The sequence below is a fragment of the Trypanosoma conorhini genome (assembly GCF_003719485.1).
Source record: "Trypanosoma conorhini strain 025E chromosome Unknown Tco_14.4_contig_00360, whole genome shotgun sequence".
Taxonomy (NCBI): domain Eukaryota; phylum Euglenozoa; class Kinetoplastea; order Trypanosomatida; family Trypanosomatidae; genus Trypanosoma; species Trypanosoma conorhini.
The window spans coordinates 1-18,920 of NW_021704449.1; the positions used below are offsets into that span (position 1 = coordinate 1).

Consider the following 18,920-nt stretch of genomic DNA (forward strand, 5'->3'; position numbering starts at 1 on the left):
GGTACGGGGGACTGTGACCCCCCATACTTTTGTCTTTTTTTTTACTTCCTTGTAAAGAACGAAAAAACAACAACGAAAAACACGGGCTGTTTTTTTTTCTTGCGTTGGGTATCCTCTTACACAACCACTAGCTGCTCGGCAGAAGCCTCGCCGCGGGCGAAACCGCCGCTCCCCCGCAGGCGTTCCTCCGGCAGGACCAAAGGCGGCAGGAACAGAAGACTCACGCCGAGCCGCTTGGAGAGTCGCTCGAGTTCGGCGAGGGTGGCCTCCTGGGCGAGGCGGCGGTCGTCCATGACGTAGGAAGAGTAGGTGAACGACGCCAGGCCAATCACGACAAAGTCTTGGAGCGTGCCATCCTCCGCGGGAGCGCGAACGGAGTAGCGCCGAAAGGGAATCGAGATGGCCCCGGCAAACCACACACCGAGAGCCGATATATTTTCCAGTGCTCCTCGGCAGCGGGCCACAATAAGCTGCGTTTCATCTTCTGGACTTTCGCTGGCGCCGGGTTCGCCCAGGTACGTGTGCACTTGCTGAAGAAGCGCCTGCCAGGTCTGCCGCATGAACCGAATAACCATCGGGCAATACTGCGCCGCGTGGGCCTGCCGAATACTCTTCTCGGCGGCATGACGCATTAAACACTTTACTCCTATAACCTTTTCCTTGGCGCCGATTGCGTTCCTCCGCTCGGCCGATTCAGTAATCTCACGGCGCTTGACTTGCTGGTGTTGGCGAACGGCGCCGCGTTGTGCATCCATGTCCATGCGTTGCTGCGGAATGCGCTCATCCAAGAAGCCCTTTGCCAGCGCAGCGTCAGGGTGCTTCGAGGCGTGGGAGACGCTGAATGTATTTCTACACGTCGGGGCCGCCTTTGGGCGCGGGAGTTCCACGTGCCGTTTTTCCGTGAGCGCACCGGTGCAGCTGAGAGCCGCGGCAATAGTCGGCACCCCCATCACGCACGCCATCACTCAGGTGTTAAAAAGACACTGAGCAAAGGAAAAGGCTTTATCGTTTGAACTTTTTTTTTTTTTGCGCTGCTCCAATGGTGGTTTGGGCGAAGCTAATGTGTACCTTCGGGTGGCCGCCAAAGTGCGCCACGGAGAAGGCGAGGAAGAAAGCGAGAAAGGGAAGGCGAGAGGCAAACAGCAATGGCAATTGGCCGAGGAAACTGCAACCCAGAGGAACAGAAGAGGAAGAAAAGCGGCCGCCACTGGCTCCGTTTATTGTTACGATGGAGGCGTTCACCGCCTTCGTCAGTTCCCAGGCACACACGTGTTTTAAGTACGGCGAGGCTCCGTCCTTTACTCTGCCTCCCCGATGCTTTTATTACTGCTGCTACCACGCTTACCCTACAATTCATCCTGAAACGAAAAACCAACGGTGATTTACGCGTCAAAAACTAAAACCCTGCGTGCACATGCCTAATTCCTTAGATTGCGCAATTAACCGAAGCGCACGCAGAGGCGCAGATAGAGAGACAGAGAGGCCGGCAGGCTCTCTCCGTGTCATTCCCATTCCGTCGTTCCAGGTGGCTTCGCCGTGAGGTCATACAAGACGCGTGACACAAACTCGAGTTGCTGCAACGCATTCACCACCTCCTCCAAGGCGGCCAGCGGCATCAGCGGGGTTCCAGGAAGCGCTGGAACCCCCGTCATGAAATCGTTTGTAATAAACGTACGGACCACAATGCTGTATTGCCCCTTTTCCTCAAAGCCAAGCGGTACGAGGACAACGGGGACTTGGCTAAGCCGGCGCACAAGATCGTGCTTGAGCAAGGTGGAGTTTACAACGTCGTCTGCAATACGTAGTTTGTCGAGACTGGCGGGAGTCAATGTCGTTTTCGTGACACACTCCGGAGCAGCCTCCCGCTTCGGCCCAAACATAAACACTACACGATTAACGTGCCGTGCAACCTTTGGGATGACAAGCGCCAAGCGACTGAGCGTCCGCCACTCCGCCTCCGCTGGAAAGCGACCGGTGGAAATAGCCACCGCATAGGCGTAGGTTCTGCCGTCGCCCTGAACACCAACCGTGCGCAGGGGCAGAACACAAGAGGCTGGCTGGAGCTCCTTGAGGGCCTCACCCAGCGGCTTTACCAGTTCAATGCTTGTCTCTCCCTGGCAGATGGCCCGCACAACTTGAACTGTTGACGCATAAAACTCGTCCTTGTAGGGTGTGCCGTCGCTGCAGAGGGTGCGGATGGCCAGCCCAGGCCCAGGGAACGGCTGCCGTTGCACCAAGTGTGACGGGATACCAAGCCGCACACCCAACTCCCGTACCTCATCCTTGTGGTAGTCGCAAAGAGGCTCTATAATTCGACCAGACTCACGCAGCTGGCGAACAACGGCGGTATCATTGTGGTGCGTTTTAATGGCATCCGCGGTACGACTGGCATACGGGGACCCTGACTCGATGAGGTCTGGGCGCAAAGTGCCTTGGGCAAGAAGCAGGTTATTCACATCCAGCTGAAGATCCTTAACAACAGCATCGCACACGGACATAAAGGTATCGCCAATAATCACACGCTTCTCTTCCGGGTCTATCACCTCAGAGAGTTTCCCTGTCGTATATGGTGCACGTGTGCGCCTGGCGGGCATTTCCGTCGTCGCTTGAGCAAATTGTTCAGAGGCATTAACGAGGAGCACCGAAACCCCAGCTGCCTCTAAAGCGGCCACCACTTCATCGCTCTCCCTGAGACGCATAAATCCATGATCAATGTGCACACACACCACCCGCTCGCGCCCGAGAGCCTTGAGCAGCAGCACCGCACACACGGTACTGTCAACCCCACCAGAGGCAAGACAGAGTACTTTTTGTCCTTGAGCCGTACGTTCACGAATCATGCGAAGTGCAACCAGTTCCCGGTCTTCCATCGTAAAGGTAAAGTGGCAGCCACAGAGAGTCAAGAAATTCTTGAAGATATGCATTCCATGCTCCGTAAGCTCCACCTCTGGATGAAACTGCACACCGAACAAAGGAAGCTGGTGATGCCCAACGGCGGCAATAATGTTGGCACTACTGCGTGCTATAACCTTAAGCTCTGGCCCAGACTCCGTAATAGAGTCTCCATGCGTGAGTAGAACCTTTTCCTTGGAAGAAAGCCCTTCGAAGAGCTGTGAGGTTGAGTCAACCCATATTTCGTCTTGGCCGTCCTCTCGCACGTCCGTTTGGCCGACGCTCCCTCCAAAGGCCCGCGTGAGAAGCTGCATTCCGTAGCAGATGCCAAGCAGCGGTTTACCCACCTCAAAGAGGTCGGAGTTGAACGCCGGAGCATCCTTGTCGTAGATGGAGCTCGGACCGCCGCTGATAATGATGCCTTTGATTAGGCGGTCGCTGCGGAGAGTCTCGGTTGGGGTGTTGAGCGGCATCACACGCGACTCCACCTTCAGTTCGCGAATCTTCCTGTCAATCACTTTGCCATACTGCGAGCCGGCGTCAAGAATGACAACGTACTCCTGCCCGGTCCCTTGCGTTTCCATTGCCTCCCCGCAACCAGCAGCAGTGCGAAAATAAGTAATAACGCGCTCTCCACGTTCGCTTTTTCTACGCCCCAGAAGAATTGAGGGAAGAGGCACGTGTGAGGAGCAGCACAAACGCAAATGGGAAAGAGGGGAAATAAAAAAGGGAACAACTTCCGTCACACACACACACACACACACACATGCGCTCCTACTTACACGCGCGTTCTTAGGCCAAGGCGAACCCGGTAGGTGCGAGCATGTCTCGTGGCGCCCTCAAGCAACGGCACGTTTCAGAAACACGCGAAGGTGCTTGCCGCCAAACTCCATCCCATTCATGTTCCCTGCGGCGGCAGAGGCGTCCTCCACCTCCTCAAACTGCACATCTGCCGTACACTCCTCCGCCTCCGCAGCCCCGGCGGCAGAGCCCCGAGTTTCGAAGGAGACGACATCGCCAAAGGAGGAGCAAAGACGCAGGAGGGACTGCTCGTCAAAGCCCGGGGGGAGGCAGCGGATGCAAATCTGGACCGACATCCACCGGCAACGGGAAAAGGGCGGGAGAGTGGACCCAAATGTCGAAATCCAAATACTTGAAAGGCGGTGTGTCTATTGTACCGAGGCCCCGGAGCGCACAGATAAAGAGAGAGAGCGATAGAGAATAAAGTTAAACAAAAAAACCGCCACCACGCAATAGGAACAACAACCAGAAAAAAAATGGCGCCAAACAAAAAAACAACAACAAGTAGGCATAAATAACGAAAGGGAAGCACCACGAGACGCCGGGAGTAACCCAACGAACAGCAAGAGAGCTGTCTGGGGGAAAGGGCACCGGCAGAGCTGGCGAGGCAGAGAAGAGTGGAGGAATAAGCGGTGACGCAATTGCGGCGGTGCAGACTCCCCCAAAAAGGGCCCGAGCATTGCACACAAAGAAGCACCCTTCCCAAGTAAGCATCTATACAGTATCTAGGCAGGCAGAAAACAACAACAACACCAAAAAAAGACGAAGGGGGGTGGGGGAATAATAATAGTTTCGTAAAATCTAAAACGGAAAAGAAAAGAAGAAAACAGACAGAACAAAAGTCATGCGAAAGCGAGAGTGGGGGTGGGGGCGGGGAGGGGAGAGAGCCGTCCCCAGCCAACTGTAAATCACCCGGCCACTTCTCTCAGTCTGGTGTGAAGACACTCTGACAAATGTATAAGGGGAAAGTGAGAGCGGGCGAGTGAAGAGTCACATGCCTCTAACAGGAAAGAAGGGCACGAAGCGTGTCCAACTCCTTAAGGGCATCGTCACAGTGCAGCGACCCGGCCTCTTTGATGACATCCACCCACGCTCCCTTGTCGTTCTCGGCCGTATTGGCTTCCTCGCTCAACCACCTGCGTGCGTCATTTCTTTGGTTCCACTCACGCATTGCCGCGTCGAGCGCCCAGGATTTCTTTTCCGCCTCTACAGTCGCCACAAGCTCCGCAATCCTGGTTCGCATCTGCCGGGTCTTTTGTTGATGATCCACCCGCTCCTGTTGTTCCGCGTCCTCTAACTTGCGGATGGCGGTGAGTAGTTGCTGCCTGCCTTCTTCCCGCGCCTCGCGAAACTGGCGCAGCCCCTCCTTCGTATCCTTCTCCTTCTCTTCTATCTCGTGCAACCGCGCGGCGACCGCCTGCTTGCGCTTATTCAGCACGCCCCAGTGTTCCTCATTGCGCAAGCGCCGCTCATCCACCTTTAGCTGCAGGTCGGAGGTTTCCTTCTCGATGCGCGAAAGCTCCTCCTTCTTGTTGGACACCTGGGCCCACACGAGTGAGATTGTGTTCTGAATGTTGGCCTTCTCCAGGTCCCAGTCCTGGACCGTCTTGGCGTGCTGCCCCTCCAGCTCCTGCAAGGATGCACGCGTCTTTTCCAGCTCCGCATTCTTTTCCTTCAGCTCATTGCTGAGCGCGCGCCACTTCTGAATGAGCTCCTTCACCTGTGAACCCTCCATTGGGCGTGCCGCGGAACGGGCGTGTGTGTGTGTGTGGCCAACACAAAACTCCACCTGAAACCCAAAATATACAAAAAAGAAAAGGAGGAAAAGGCTAAGTTTTACACCAGCACAGCTGCAGGCTTGGCAGAGCCGCTGAAGCGCGCAGAAGCAGCGAGGAAAAGCGCCCACAACCCATGCGAGAGAGTGAGTGAGTGGGTGAGTGAGTGAGTGAGTGAGAGAAAAAGACGGAAATAGAAAGCGAGGACAAAATAATACTGAGAGAAGAAATAATAAGGATGCTGCCCAACCGAAAACAGGAAAGATAAATAAAAAAAGTCACTGCCCATTTTAGCTCTTTCAGCTTGCGGCCTCCCCCGGCTCGCATGAAAGCAGGAAAAAAAACAGAAGTGGAGGGGAGGGCGGTCCCTCAGCGCAAATAAAAAAAAGGGAATGACAATTGAGTGTTGAGCGGGAGAACTGGCGAGGCCCGTAAAGGCAAACTGCAACGACAACAAGTTATAGTGAAAGGCTCGAATTCACGGAAAGAGAGTGAGAGAAAGTAAGAAAGGAGAAAGAGGACTTATTGAAGGCAAGCCAGCAGAACCGCAAAACAGTTATGGACGCGTTCATTTGTAAGCTTTTTGCTTCCGTGGCTTTGCTCTTTTCTGCGCCGCAGTGGGTTCCTTGACAGGGGGGGGGGAAGGCATGCCGCATTTTATACAAAGTACAGAATGCATATATAAACTACGCGGCAGCCCACACCCCGTTGCCACCCCCCACACCCGCCCCATCCCTTTCTTTTTTTAAATTATTCGCTCCATTAACTGACCATTGTTTCTTGTTGGAAGCTTTTTTTGCCCGTCATTTCATTTACACACACAGACGCGGCACCAAAAGAAGCATCAGCTGCACATAACAATGTGGGCGGCGTGGGTGACATGGGGTTTGTGTACAATCTTCTGCTGCTGCTCTTGTCTTGCTGGGGAATTCCGTTACATTTCAGTGATGGCACTCACCCAAGTGCGCCCTCGTGGTTTTACTTGGCCCTTCTCCCCACCATATTTTCGTTTTTTGCTTCCTCTTCCGGCTCTCGTCACAGAAAAGCCGCACCGCGGGCCACTCCCCGGATCTCTCGTACTCTTCTCATGTCTGTTTAGAGCCGCCCGACCCCAGCAACAATAACTGCGTGTGCCCACAGCAGCAACAGTGCCGGACGGAGGGGATAAAAGCGAAGCTGCGCCTGGATGAGGCCACACACCCCGCGTACCCCCACAAACTGAAGGGACGGCACGATGGGGGATGGCAGCCTGGCGCACTGTACGCCCAACATCCCCCACTGCTTCTGAGGTTTACCAAACACACACACACACACGATTAAGACAAAAAAAATATTCAAGAGACACGTGCTACGATAACCGGCCCCTCGCAGGGAGCCCACAAACCGGAAGTCTGTAGAGCCCCCGCGACAGCCGGACTCTTCCGCGTGGAGAGTAGTCGTAGTGGGGGAGGGGGAGGTTCGTGGCTGGGAGGACACGAACGCACACACAAAAAAAAAGAAAGGAAATAAAAACCAACAAAAGAGCAGCTCGTGCTGCAGAGAGAGAATTATTGGCCGTATAAAAAGGCAAGCGAGTCGCACACAGATTGCATATATATATATATGTATATATGTATATTAATCTTTCGTTCCCGCCTGTTATTCTCCACCCGTTTCTACAGTTCTCGTGCTCGGTTGCTGTTATGGCACTTTCACTGAAATGAATGGTCGCCACTAAACACCGAGCAACGGGGGAGTAGCATCGTCAATACCAAATATAAATACAAACCAGTACAAAGGATGCGACGCGGAAGAAAAATAATAAAACAATAACAAAAACAATAAGGAGAATAAGGCTGTTATGGGCTTGTTTTTCACCTCTTAGCTTCCTCCGCGCACAGCGGTGGCACGCCAGGCAACTCTCTCCCCTCCCGCATTGCCTCCCTCCCCCCCAGCGTCGCCCCGCTGCTTCCGCCGTAACGCCTTATGCAGGTCGATGGCTGTCGCATCACTGGCTTGTGTTATTCGGGAAATAGTTTTGTCGTCCCCGTGCCACACTCAGGCAGCTGCAGGCACGCGCGCACGGCCCCAATTGTATTGGAACTGTCGGGCGTTCAAAATCAGCGGAGGGAGGGGGAAGGAGTGGTTTCGAAGGAAGAAAAGGGAAGGAGAGAGGGAGCAATAAGCACGCGAACGAGCAAAACAGCGGCAAACTTCATGTCTATGTAGGTTGGGAACTAACTGGGCGGAGGGAAAAGTACTGCGTCAGACGATGAGTGCATGTTCGCAGCCTCACCGACGGTTCGTTCCCCCCCCCCGCACTACGAATGAAACTCATCGTTTCTCGACGCATCAAGTTAACGGTGCGGAGTCCCTGCCGCCCCACCCTACGCGGACGCCGGTCGCTTATTCCTCGCCTTCACGCTTCCCCCCGTTTTCCCGGCGGCGTGCTCTCGCACACCGCGCCCGGAGCGCAAGACAGCGAGCAAGTGAAAACCAACTCATTGGCGCCCAAGAAGCTCGCAGTCAGGAAGAGGAGGGGAGCTATGCTTCGCTTCCTCCTTCGCCAAATGCCTGAGGAGACCTCCGTCGCCTACAGACCTGCGTGCGCCTTTATTTAACAAATTTCATTAACTTCTTCCCCCACTTTTCTGTGCGGGCGCGTGAAGTTTGGGTTTGGGCCCATGGCTCTTTCCCTCGTGGGCTCGGCGCCGGCGCAGCGGCGGCCCACGCCACACACACACACGCACATAAATAGACGCCCACACACGCTCGCTGCTCTTGGACGGCGCCGCTTGTTGAGCTCCACGCCGCAGCGTCGAACACCGCCCACACAAAGCAGCTAAACACGACCAAAAAAGCCCCAACGCAAAAATCACACAAGTGCAAAACGAGAAGCCCAAAAAACAGCGCATACGCGATAATCGAAAGGGAACACTGAGGGCAGCACACACACACACACACACGTAACAAAAAAAACTCGCAAGTAATTGATAGTGACTCACTCGTAAACATCAGTACGAAGCAAAGTTAGACAGGCCGTTTCACCTCCCGCCATCCCACAGCACCTTCTTTGGCGCCCTGTCCATAACAGACGCTTAATACGGCATGAAGCAAAGAGGTGGGGCCCCATTCATGTTGACTTCCTGTGAAGGGAGCATGAATGTATACATCTCCTGAACCGATAAGGAAGGTTGATCTTTTGCCCTTTGCACGAGGTAAACCGGTGATGTGGGAGTGAAAGGGGTTAGATTCCCGGGCGGTAGACCAGACCGGAATTGATGCCGTTGGAATTCTTCTTGCGGCTGCCGTTGGATGCGATCTCCGTGTTGCGGCGAACTCCCAGCTTGGAGCATAGACGCCGGAAAAAACAAAAGCTGCGTATTTGGTATAGCGGTTTCAGGTGCCATGGCTTGCGTGGGAACGACGCACGACGACGCCGTCGCCGAGGCTGCGGGCGAGGATGGAAGCGAAAGGTGCAACATGGAGTAACTTGTCGTCAGGGTTTCCCCGGAGCTGTCCGTGAGCGACATGCTGCTCCTGTGCTGTGCGGTTGACGTCGAATGGGAGGCTCTTTTATTGCAGCCCACGCTCCTTGTAGAGTCCCCATCCAAGGACTGATCCGCCTCAGCGCACTCGCCGCGGTAGCTCACGACGTGTACAAACTGACAATTCGGGCCAAAACAGCAGACACCATTTTTGGAGTAGTTGGCACAGTGCTGCAGGGCGACAGCTGGGGGTTCGTTGCGTAGGAGACGCCCGTAATGCTCCTGCACGACTTTGGTCACAAAGAGCCGGCCACTATCAAACTCCTCAACAGGCTTGGGATTGTTCGGCATCGCCACACGGAACGTGACTCCTGAAGGGAGGACGGGATACGCCCACGACGGGGTCCATCGTGAGTGCAGCGCATGCCAGAGCAACACATTTGACGGGGGGTGCGGGCCCTTCTCCTTCGGCTCCGCCGAGGTTGGGCAGCCGTTGGCGTTGCTGAAGATGTTAAAGGCATTGGCCTCCAGAGCGTTCTCCGTGCTGAAGGGACAGTGCACTTCGCGGCAAAGAAACCCATTGCTGCACTTCTTACTCTTGTTGTAAGAGGCGCATAGAAACAGCTTGTCCTGCACCCTGTTCGGCCCCCAGCGAAGGTAGTCGTAGAGGTAGTCCAGCACCCCGTGGGTGAGGCACACGTGCTCGGAAAGCGCGGCGTAGATGGTGCGCATGTGATGTGCGAGGAACCAGAGATAAAATCCCTTTGGCAGGGTGCGAGCTGCAAGCTCCTTTTCGGGAACCCCCGCGAGCTCCTCAACGGAGGGGACGTCGACGCAAAGCCAGCGCTTGTTGCGCTTCCGCTGTCGTGTCGGCGTCAGCGTCATGCGTGAGGAGGGAGGCAGCCAACGGTAGTTTGCAGGGCAGGGGTGCACGCGTCCGGTGCCCAAAAAGCCACAAAACGAAAAAGAACGGTAGTAAATAAAATATATAGTAATAATAACAATAAAACAAATAAACAAGCTGAAACCGACAAGAAGGCAGAAAAGAAAAAAAACACTCAAAAAAGAAGGAGATGCAGAAACACCTATGGTGGAGGTGGGGTTCTTTTCACTGTATCTGTAAGTTCAACTTGTCCTTTTCTATTTGTTTTTGCTTACTGCGGCTTTTCCTGCTGCGAGGCGCCACTTGACTGTGGTGGTGACGCGCTCGACGGGCGAGGACGATGGGCAGGCTGTTAGGACCGTAAAACCTGCAAGGCAAGGGAGAGAGAGAAAAGGGAGAGAAGCAAAAAAAAATGTATGCGTGGGCGTTTTCAACAGAAATTCATGCACAACTACGCAAATGTACTGCCATATATGTACACATTGCACGTACGCACAGACGCACGACCGGAAGAGACATGCGCGACATATGTGGTGGGGAGAACTCGATGCATGGCGTTGGCCAAAAGCTGTGAAGGAAAGAGTGAAGCGTGAGAGGTGAGTGAACGGGAGCCAACGGCAGCGCCACCGCACACCGGAGCGCAGCTATCTCTCCCCCCCCCCGCTCCCCACCGCCGGAGCCGAACCGTGGCACCTGCGTGGCCATCCTCTCTGCTTCGACCACACAAACGCGTGTTGACGGTTACCCCACTTCCCTCTTCTCCTTTTTCCCGCTTCGTGCCTCGCAGCTTGCGTTCTTGCGCTTCACCGTTCATCAAGCGGCGTGGCGGGAGAGCGGGGTGGGGAAAACTCAGACCGCCGGCACACCCACCCGGACACACACACACACACACACACACACTCACATACACGCACACACACTGCCGCTACGGCCCCGAAAGAAATAGAAAAACATTCAGCAGCAGCAGCAGCTGCAGGAGGAGGAGACGGAGAAGGGACCACCGCACCGATAGGAGGAGTACGCCACGCACCACCAACCAGCAATAAAACAACTTCAAGAAGCATTGAAGGGGTTTTAGACAAAAAAAAACAATAACAAGAAAGAGGAGGTAGACAACCTCAAATATTGCACGTCTTTCGTCAAGGCAGTTGACTGCCTAAACCCTCCACATTTCTCCTTATCCCTGCCCTTCTACGCATGGAACTCCAACTACGTACGCCCAATAACAGCCAGCTAGAAAAGAGGGGGAAAAGAGGAAAACAAACCCAGCAGGAGAAGGCAAACTAAACCTTACCCTGTCGTTGCTTCACATCACTACCACTGCAACGATGGGCAGCATTCAGGAATATTTAACAACTCAAACCAGCTCCAGTTTATTCCCTTCTCTTTTCTCCTCCATCAAATGTATAAATAAACATATACATTCCTTGATGTCGTTCTTTGCGTATAATAAACCATGCCCTTACTGCTCCCCAACATGCCCCGATTTCTCACTTTCTCCCCTCACCCCACGTCTTCGCCTTATTAGGAAACACTCTCTACATTTAACATGTCCTGCAGCTCTGTCACACGCACAACAGCATCCTTTCGCCTGGAACGCCACTCACCCTCAAGGTCCTGCAGATTATCCGTCCTGAAGAGAATACGCATCAGCTCCTCGTAGTAACCTTTACGCCGCTGCATTGGCAAGTCCCCGCCTTTAACAGTTGCCTCAATACTTGCTATATCCCCCTCGATCTCGAGAAGCATAGCCTTCTGGGGCTCGCTGTATACATCGGAGGCAAAGTACAGCGTGTACAGGCCGGATGCATCGGGATTTATTGAAATCAAGGACGCGGGAGGCGCACCACCTTTGATCCCATAAGAGTTCAGCCTAGCATCGGACCCACTCAGTACTTTCCCGCGAAACACTACTTTGGCGCCAGCAAGGCGCGGCTCTTGGGACAGAACTTCCAGCAACAAGTCCCCAAGTGTGGCGTCAGAAGGCAACTCCAGACGAATGCTCTTATTCAGTGCAGGAGCCATACACTTGAGTGATATCCGCGGGGCTATGGGTGCCGCGTCACTTGCAGCGTCCGAGGACGCCTTTGTCGCCTCGGCATTGGAGTCCCGATGACTCGGCGACGCATGCGTTGAAGCCGTGACTTGGGGATGAAGCAGAGGCGACTTGGGCGGTGAGCTGTTTTCATTTGTGCTTTGTACTGGAGCAGTTGAACGAGGATGATTCCCCATCGAGTTAGAATAATTCTTTTTTTCGTCGAGTATATTGCGGTATGGACTTCGCTGTGGAGGAGTAGACTGGTGAGGATCCGATTTTTCAGGCTCACCGAAGCGACCAGGCTGTTTTTTGTCATTGTTATTGCGTGGTGTTCTCATTCCGCCTGAATGCATGGAGTTTGAATAACCCCGACTGTGCATAGATCCAGACAACGCATCCACCGCCTCACTCGTCGGCTCACGCAAATCGAGGCCAAGTTGATCTTCCCGTTCTCGTTGCTGTTTCTGTTGTGTTTCTTGCTGACGCGGGTGGTACTGCTGCTGCTGCCGCACACGTGAACCGGGACGCTGCAGTTGTTGATGCTGCTGATGTTGATGCTGCTGATGTTGCCGCTGAGCACGGTACTGTCTCTGGTTGTGTTGTGACTGAGGACGCTGCTGCGCCGGGAAGCACCACTGGGCCCCGTCCTGTGGGCTGACAAGCACAAGCGACCCAAACGGGAACTCCTGCACGAGACGGTCATCCCCAACAACGTGCCCGTTGTAGACAAGAGACGTCGCCGGCATGTAGCCGTAATACCCGATGAGGTACTCACGCAACTGACCCACCGTGCAATTTATAGGGACCTCCACGTCCATGATTTCTCCTCGAACAGATCTTATTTGCACGCGGACCAGAGGTCCAGGGACACCACTGTTTACGTACATTATTGGACTTCAGACAAGCCCTTCACCTCTTTCTTCCCCGTTTCCCCCCTTGAGTAGTTTCGTCGTTGCGGTATATGAAAGGGTCGGGTTGCGACCTTCAGCGTGTGTGCTGTGTGTGTCTGTGTATTCTCCCTGCGTGTCGTCTTCTCGTGCGTTGACGCGGAGACAGCACTTGGAATACAAAGCCGAACACCCGACGCAACTGTCGTACCAAGGAAGACCAACAACAATAACAGAGAGAGAGAGAGAGAGAGAGCGAGCGAGCGAGCAAGATGGCAACAATAAAAATTGTAATAACACAATGAGCCACTACAAAAAGCAACAGGAAATTAAAACGATAAACACCGCAGGGGCGAAGACATTACTGCGGCGTCGCGCCGCCCATCAGGCGAGTCTCCCGTACCTCACTGGCTGGTTTGGCGTGTGGAACTCCTTTGCGTGCCGGTGTACCACCTGCTCGAGCGTCACGCCGGGGTCCAGGAGCGGCTCCACGTACGCGCGGAACGCCTCTGCCTCCCATCTTCCAGGGTTCAGCTCAAACAGCTGCTCTATGCGCCGCGACAGGTCGGTGGCGAGCTCATCCTGCGGCGCCCAGACAACCGTCGCGCCGGCGTAGCCGTCACCACGCGCCCCGCGGACAATGACAACGGCGTGCAACAGCGACATAAAGGCCGCCGGCTCGCATAGCGGCGGAATTTCACCCGATGCAAAAAAGGAACTCGGAACGCTATCCATCCACGTGCTATAAAAGGACTCAAAGTCAACCGAAGAGAAGAAAGGCGTCTCGTCTCCGCGACCTTGAGGGCGCACTTCCTCACCGCCGACAGAAGGCGCGAGAGCAACAATGGCAGCCTCAGCCAGCGCCGCAAGCACTTTTTGCATGTTAAGTAACGCCGCTGCCCCCTCTTTCCCCTCCACACGCGTCAGTGCACCGTAGACTCTTTGGACCACACGGATAACAATGCTTGGGTAAACAGACGGGCAAAAATGCTTCTCCACCACGCCCCAGGACAATTCTTCGCACCCCTCCATGAAAACGATCACTGCCTTAAGGGCCTCACGCAAAAGTGAGGGATGCAACAGACGAACGCGCCCGTGGACAACAATAGCCCCTGCATCCGAAAGCATATCTGACAGCTCTCCTGCACTACATTGGCTCATCGACACAAGTTGTGGAAATGTATATCGTTGACTACCACCAATGCCGTCGGGTAAAGCCGTCGTGCCCGCAGCGCAACCGCCTGGTCGCTGGCCATACTCAGACTCAAGTTCCTCAATGGTGACAGGAACGGCCTTTATTAGCCTCAACGCATCTCGATAAGCACAAGACCGTTTCGCCTCAAAGAGGCGCTCCGCGGCGCTAATAACAACGTGTTTGGAGGTGGCCTCAGCCCTGGAGGGTGCACTGCCTCCTAGTGCGGAGGCACCCTTCAGGGCCTCGCTGTCACGTTCACACATTGGGCGCTCCTCGGCAAGAAGAAGTGTATTTGAGTACTCCACACGACGTAGGCGGTAGGTGTGGCGATCGTCACAGAGCAGCAACTGCGAGGTGCCCTTCATCATGAGCAACGTTGTGCCGTTTTCCGCCGCTGCCGTTGCGGAGGCCGCAGGTCCTTGTGCTGCCAGCCTCTCTTTTAGACCATGCACGCACTCCGCCTCCAGTGCCAGCAGGCGGTACTCGGAGCACGCCGCAAAGTCGGACCGTAGCGTCACGTACGACATCGAGAGCAGGCCCACTCGAAATTCGTGCGCCAATCCTCGCTTCCACGTACTTCCCCCACGTGCGCCACCCGCCCTCTCGCCCTGAGCAACGCCGGCAACTCCTAACAGCAGCAGTGGCAACTAGAGAGAGAAAAGAGAGATAAAGCGTCCAACGGCCGTCCGACAAAGAAGGACCCTGCAAGTGCAAAAATCAAATTAGGCGACACCCTCTTTTTAGGCGGCAGTTGTTTTTCCTTCTTCCCTTTTCACTGCTTTCACCAACAATTCTGCATATTGTTTTCTGGACGCAGCAACGAGGAGTAGCGTGAAAAGGCTACCCCCTCACCCACGTAAACATTCTTCCGCCGCACGTGCAGCTCCGCCACCCTTCTGAGGAGATTCCAGCAGTAGCAACATCCCCTTCGTGGAAGGGAGCAGAAATTGAATCCGAGCTCTCTTGCCGGTCCGTTTCCTCCAAAACATGGGGGGGGGGCCAGGAAAATCACGATCTGTGTTTTCAGGGGCATTTTATACTGTTACCAAATTGTTGCATAAAGCCGATGCAAAAGAATAAAAACTAGAAGCTAATGCCGCTCCCTCCGCCGCCGGACGAGCGACAGAATCCACATTCTCGTTACAGACGGGGAACAGATCAGGGCTTCGGAGAACGAACATAGCACAAAGGAGCCGAGCCAGCGGCTCACTCAAATAGAGCTCGGGTGCCTCCAATCCCTCCAGGCCAAGTTTGGCTCATCGAGCGGGAAGGGCCGCACAGGAGAGCAAGTGCTCCGGCGTCTCCTCGCACAAGCCGTTTCTGAACCACGGCTTGGTTTTGCGCCTTGCCTTGCCCTTGTTGTGGAATCTGCCAACATGGGTGACAAGTGTGTGCGCAAGCCGTGAAAAAGGGTGGAGGGGCGGTGCGGACACTGCACCTCTCGTCGAGGGATCGTTGGCATGAGCTCCTCTCGGTGTCACCTCCGCGGTCATCGCAATCACTTTTATTAGTGTGCTGCCGTTGCATATGTACGAACGATCCCGGGCGCGATTTATGCCATGTGTCGCACGCCTTGCGACGGTATGGGAAGAGGAGGGGGGAAGGAGGTGACCTCGTTGGGGACGGGTTTGGGGGCAGCCTGGGGTCGTGCGTCGTTGCCAATGCGTGCCCGGAACGCATCACGTGAATCATGTGTCTTCTTGCAGAGGGATCGCCTCGGTGGGGTGCGCCGCCTTCGCGTGACGGGCAGCCCACCTGACATGTTTGGCCTGCAAGCAGTATAAACATTTGAGGCGCTTTGGGCATTCACTCACACCGAAAGTAGGGAACTTTCCCTAGTTGCGGTGCAATGGCAATGCCCGGCAGGGGGCGGTCTGGGTGGTCGCGAGAGAACTCAGCCATCGCAGGACCCTTCAGGGTGCGTTGACGGCAGCAGTGGGCATTTGTGACAGTCAAGGCGGTCCTGCATTCTGTAACGCTTGTCACGAGCCGGACGACGAAGGTCGAGGGCGCGCTGGTTGACGCGCTCTCGTAGCGGCGGCCAGGGCGGTGGAGAAGACACCGGGGTTCTCGCGCGCGGTGCGGCGAGAGCCTCGTGAATCACAGTCACCGTCGCGGGTGGGCTTTTCTCATGCTTCGTCGTCACGTGCACCCGAAACGCTTCTCTGTCAGTCATTGTGAAGCTGCATTTCAGGCAGACGATTACGCGCCTCTCCGGCGCGGCTGCCAGGGCCCCTTTAGCCGCCCTTAGAGCCTGCGCCTTGCTGAGGCCATGGTGATTGAACATCTGCGCAAGAGAGCAGATTACCGCCTGACGCACAGACCTGGGAGCATGCCTGACAAAACAGCGCCTAGTCCGCTTGGGCTGCCGGAGCGACAGACGGCGTGTGCGGGGGAGGGTTTCCCTGAGGAGGGGGCTCCTCTATGTTCGGGCGGCCGACACCACCGACACTCTTGGGGGGCCTGTTGACTGCGCGACGATGCGGTGCGCCCAACCCAAGTGAAGCGAGGCACCCGCGAGGAACCGCTCTCGGAGTCGTGCAATCTCCGACGAGGCGCCGGCGCTGGGCCTCGGCAGCCTCCCCCCCCCCCAGTTTTCTGTGCGGCAGCGGCGAATAGAGGCGCGGATTTCCGCGATCCACGTCGGTGCGTCCTGCGATTCCCCCAGCGCCAAAAAAGAAGTAGTTAAAGCAGAGGCACACACCACGACGGAGCACCCCGTCCGTGACTCCGGTCGGGCCCGTTCCATGTGCGCTCAGGAGAAGGGACGGTGAGGCAGCAAATACGCCCGCCACTCGCCTGCCGGAAGTTTTCAGTGCGCACAGCAGGAGCTCAGCGGGACTCTGTTCCGTGGCCAGGCACTCCGCTCGGCAGCCGCGCGCCAGCAAGCCGCCGCCGTTGCAATTCATGCCGCACGGACGCGTGTCTGGCGGCAAAATAAGCGGGCGGCGCAACCAGTCCCCACCCCGAGCTCTACGGAGCCGTCCGCCCATTGAGAGAGTGTGGGGGCATGCGCCTTCGACTCCGCCAGCAGCATGCATCCCTTGTGTCTCTCCTCCGGATCGGCATCGGCGCCCAATCCAGCCGGCGGCGACGTGTCAAAGTACATACGCGCGTTGGCGGCATCGAGGGGCTCCGCGGCAATGGGGCGGGCCAAAAGCACCTATGCTCGTGCAACTTACCCGCTATCAGGCGGAGAGCTGAGTGTGTCGGGTTGGAAGGCGAAAAAGAGGCTCGGCGTGTCGCCCTAACTCGCCACTGCGCACGCACAACTGCAGAGAGCACTGGGTACCCCGAAACGACGCAGCGCCTCCAGCGATGACGCCGGCGGCGCGGATGTGGAACTTCTCAAGGCGTTCCAGAGTCGACAGCGAAGCCGTGTTGCAGCGCGCCACTGCCCGTAGAGGAATTTGGAGGACCCAACAGTGAGGGTCTTGGGCAGCGGACGAAGAGTCTCACATTTCGGCCCCCGTGTTCTCACAGACACCGCCTTGATCTTCATAAGTCTTGTTTCTTTGCGGAGGTAAGGGATCCCCGCACCTGCCGGCCAACCCCGCGCAATGACTGGATCATAACCGCCCCAAGAATCGCGGGAGGCAATCCTGCGACAAGCGGGCCTCTCCCGCGTGCAGTTCCATGCTGTCCGTGAGGGCGGTGCCAAGACAGCGCGCGCTTTGTCTTCGCGGCGCTGGGCTCCATGTTTGCTTCTGCTCTGCCCATCTTGAGACGCTGCCCAACGCCTGCAGCAACGTGCGCTCCATAGCGCTTCTCCCTCTCTCGCTGGCACGAGTGGTGGCGGTCAGGTCATCGGCGAAGAAACCCAAGTTCAAGGTTGGGGATGCACACCAGCTCCTTACTGAGGCTGCTCACGGCAAAGATAAACGGCGGCGGGCCGAGCACGTAACCCTGCGGAAAGCCACGGGTGAAATGAACCGGTGCGGTGGGCGTATTTTGTACACGGGACCTTTGGCCGTGCAGCTGTGAAGGAAGTCCGCCTCCCACCGGCTCAGGCACGGCGCCAACTTGTGCGCGCGGAGTGCGTGAAGGATGCGGCTATCATCAACCGAGCCGAAGGCCCTAGCGTGGCCCACCAGCACCGCACCGACCTTCCCCCGCTTGCCACGGTGAAATGATCCCAGCAATCAGGCGAGTCAGCGGACCCAGCGTGGAGCGACCAGGGCGAAAACTAGCTTGCTGGGGAGGAAGTTGGGCTTCAAGAGTGCCGCGGGTGCGTCGTGCCACAATTCTTTCCACGAGCTTGCGCGGGCAGCTGGTGAGGGCGACGGGCCGAAGCGGGGCGGGAAACATTTGCCGGCTTCCCAGGCTTGAGGGGTGGGACAATTGCAATGCCCACTTTACGGGAAGCCGGAACGCCACCGTCGCCGATGCTCCTGTTGAATGCGGCCGCGAGTTCCTTGCAGGCGGCGAGGGGCAGTTGGCGCAGGGCCTCGCAGTGAAGCGCACCAAGCCCCGGCGCACTCCGGAGACGCATCTCCCGCGATGCAGCGCCAAGCTCCGCAAAGGGAAATCAGACGTGGCGGCGCACACTCCCGCCAAGGTGCCGACGCGCTCCTTTGTGGCGGTCGGTTGGCCATCCGCCGCCACAACCGGAAACTGGCGGGGCGCGGGCGTAGACTGCCCTGGCGAGGCCGCAGCGTGCCGCCTCCGCCGGCGCCGGCCGGGAGCACCGCTCCTTCCAGCGAGCAACCGCGACATTGCGGAGACGCGTTCGTCGCCGCTCCAAGGCGGTCCGTTTCGGCGTCCAAAACGGTGGGCGTTTGGCCACCGCATGAGGCACAGTGCGCTTCACTGCTCCGCGGACCACGACTGCAAACTGCCGAATACCGCCGTGAGGCGGGCCCCCACTAATCGACTCGCACAGAGCACGGCAACGTGAGGGCAGGGGCCGACGGAAGCGACAACTTCCTCCAGGCGGGCACCGCGGTGTTGTGGCACACGCAAAAGCTCATCGGCCAAACGCC

The 18,920-nt window shown here is 56.4% G+C and overlaps 12 protein-coding genes across 12 annotated transcripts, besides 11 other annotated features; 4 read left to right on the forward strand and 8 right to left on the reverse strand.

Annotated features, from left to right (window-relative positions):
• Positions 1-116: 116 nt before the first annotated feature.
• Positions 117-950, reverse strand: Tco025E_05827 (uncharacterized protein; the record flags this gene model as incomplete). Its single annotated transcript, XM_029372717.1, has 1 exon — positions 117-950. One exon carries the CDS (start codon positions 948-950, stop codon positions 117-119), a length of 834 nt encoding a protein of 277 aa, XP_029227154.1.
• Positions 951-1,502: 552 nt separating this feature from the next.
• Positions 1,503-3,476, reverse strand: Tco025E_05828 (putative glutamine amidotransferase; the record flags this gene model as incomplete). The annotated part of the gene is made up of 1 exon (XM_029372718.1): positions 1,503-3,476. One exon carries the CDS (start codon positions 3,474-3,476, stop codon positions 1,503-1,505), a length of 1,974 nt encoding a protein of 657 aa, XP_029227155.1.
• A 159-nt stretch (positions 3,477-3,635) lies between these two features.
• Positions 3,636-3,659: a microsatellite.
• Positions 3,660-3,792: 133 nt separating this feature from the next.
• Positions 3,793-4,110, forward strand: Tco025E_05829 (uncharacterized protein; the record flags this gene model as incomplete). Its single annotated transcript, XM_029372719.1, has 1 exon — positions 3,793-4,110. The coding sequence occupies one exon, from the start codon at positions 3,793-3,795 to the stop codon at positions 4,108-4,110; it is 318 nt and encodes a 105-aa protein (XP_029227156.1).
• Positions 4,111-4,693: 583 nt separating this feature from the next.
• On the reverse strand, positions 4,694-5,428 carry Tco025E_05830 (uncharacterized protein; the record flags this gene model as incomplete). The annotated part of the gene is made up of 1 exon (XM_029372720.1): positions 4,694-5,428. The coding sequence occupies one exon, from the start codon at positions 5,426-5,428 to the stop codon at positions 4,694-4,696; it is 735 nt and encodes a 244-aa protein (XP_029227157.1).
• A 184-nt stretch (positions 5,429-5,612) lies between these two features.
• Positions 5,613-5,647: a microsatellite.
• A 1,116-nt stretch (positions 5,648-6,763) lies between these two features.
• Positions 6,764-6,782: a microsatellite.
• Positions 6,783-7,058: 276 nt separating this feature from the next.
• Positions 7,059-7,086: a microsatellite.
• A 172-nt stretch (positions 7,087-7,258) lies between these two features.
• Positions 7,259-7,301: a microsatellite.
• An 879-nt stretch (positions 7,302-8,180) lies between these two features.
• Positions 8,181-8,217: a microsatellite.
• Positions 8,218-8,394: 177 nt separating this feature from the next.
• Positions 8,395-8,413: a microsatellite.
• Positions 8,414-8,545: 132 nt separating this feature from the next.
• On the reverse strand, positions 8,546-9,820 carry Tco025E_05831 (uncharacterized protein; the record flags this gene model as incomplete). The annotated part of the gene is made up of 1 exon (XM_029372721.1): positions 8,546-9,820. The coding sequence occupies one exon, from the start codon at positions 9,818-9,820 to the stop codon at positions 8,546-8,548; it is 1,275 nt and encodes a 424-aa protein (XP_029227158.1).
• Positions 9,821-10,692: 872 nt separating this feature from the next.
• Positions 10,693-10,738: a microsatellite.
• Positions 10,739-10,773: 35 nt separating this feature from the next.
• Positions 10,774-10,813: a microsatellite.
• A 529-nt stretch (positions 10,814-11,342) lies between these two features.
• On the reverse strand, positions 11,343-12,674 carry Tco025E_05832 (uncharacterized protein; the record flags this gene model as incomplete). Its single annotated transcript, XM_029372722.1, has 1 exon — positions 11,343-12,674. One exon carries the CDS (start codon positions 12,672-12,674, stop codon positions 11,343-11,345), a length of 1,332 nt encoding a protein of 443 aa, XP_029227159.1.
• Positions 12,675-12,845: 171 nt separating this feature from the next.
• Positions 12,846-12,868: a microsatellite.
• Positions 12,869-12,977: 109 nt separating this feature from the next.
• Positions 12,978-13,011: a microsatellite.
• A 116-nt stretch (positions 13,012-13,127) lies between these two features.
• Positions 13,128-14,465, reverse strand: Tco025E_05833 (sister chromatid cohesion protein DCC1; the record flags this gene model as incomplete). Its single annotated transcript, XM_029372723.1, has 1 exon — positions 13,128-14,465. The coding sequence occupies one exon, from the start codon at positions 14,463-14,465 to the stop codon at positions 13,128-13,130; it is 1,338 nt and encodes a 445-aa protein (XP_029227160.1).
• Positions 14,466-15,832: 1,367 nt separating this feature from the next.
• Tco025E_05834 (uncharacterized protein) lies at positions 15,833-16,225 on the reverse strand (the record flags this gene model as incomplete). Its single annotated transcript, XM_029372724.1, has 1 exon — positions 15,833-16,225. The coding sequence occupies one exon, from the start codon at positions 16,223-16,225 to the stop codon at positions 15,833-15,835; it is 393 nt and encodes a 130-aa protein (XP_029227161.1).
• Positions 16,226-16,289: 64 nt separating this feature from the next.
• Tco025E_05835 (uncharacterized protein) lies at positions 16,290-16,847 on the reverse strand (the record flags this gene model as incomplete). Its single annotated transcript, XM_029372725.1, has 1 exon — positions 16,290-16,847. The coding sequence occupies one exon, from the start codon at positions 16,845-16,847 to the stop codon at positions 16,290-16,292; it is 558 nt and encodes a 185-aa protein (XP_029227162.1).
• A 101-nt stretch (positions 16,848-16,948) lies between these two features.
• On the forward strand, positions 16,949-17,260 carry Tco025E_05836 (uncharacterized protein; the record flags this gene model as incomplete). The annotated part of the gene is made up of 1 exon (XM_029372726.1): positions 16,949-17,260. The coding sequence occupies one exon, from the start codon at positions 16,949-16,951 to the stop codon at positions 17,258-17,260; it is 312 nt and encodes a 103-aa protein (XP_029227163.1).
• A 314-nt stretch (positions 17,261-17,574) lies between these two features.
• On the forward strand, positions 17,575-17,922 carry Tco025E_05837 (uncharacterized protein; the record flags this gene model as incomplete). The annotated part of the gene is made up of 1 exon (XM_029372727.1): positions 17,575-17,922. One exon carries the CDS (start codon positions 17,575-17,577, stop codon positions 17,920-17,922), a length of 348 nt encoding a protein of 115 aa, XP_029227164.1.
• Positions 17,923-18,067: 145 nt separating this feature from the next.
• Positions 18,068-18,835, forward strand: Tco025E_05838 (uncharacterized protein; the record flags this gene model as incomplete). Its single annotated transcript, XM_029372728.1, has 1 exon — positions 18,068-18,835. One exon carries the CDS (start codon positions 18,068-18,070, stop codon positions 18,833-18,835), a length of 768 nt encoding a protein of 255 aa, XP_029227165.1.
• Between the last annotated feature and the right edge of the window lie 85 nt (positions 18,836-18,920).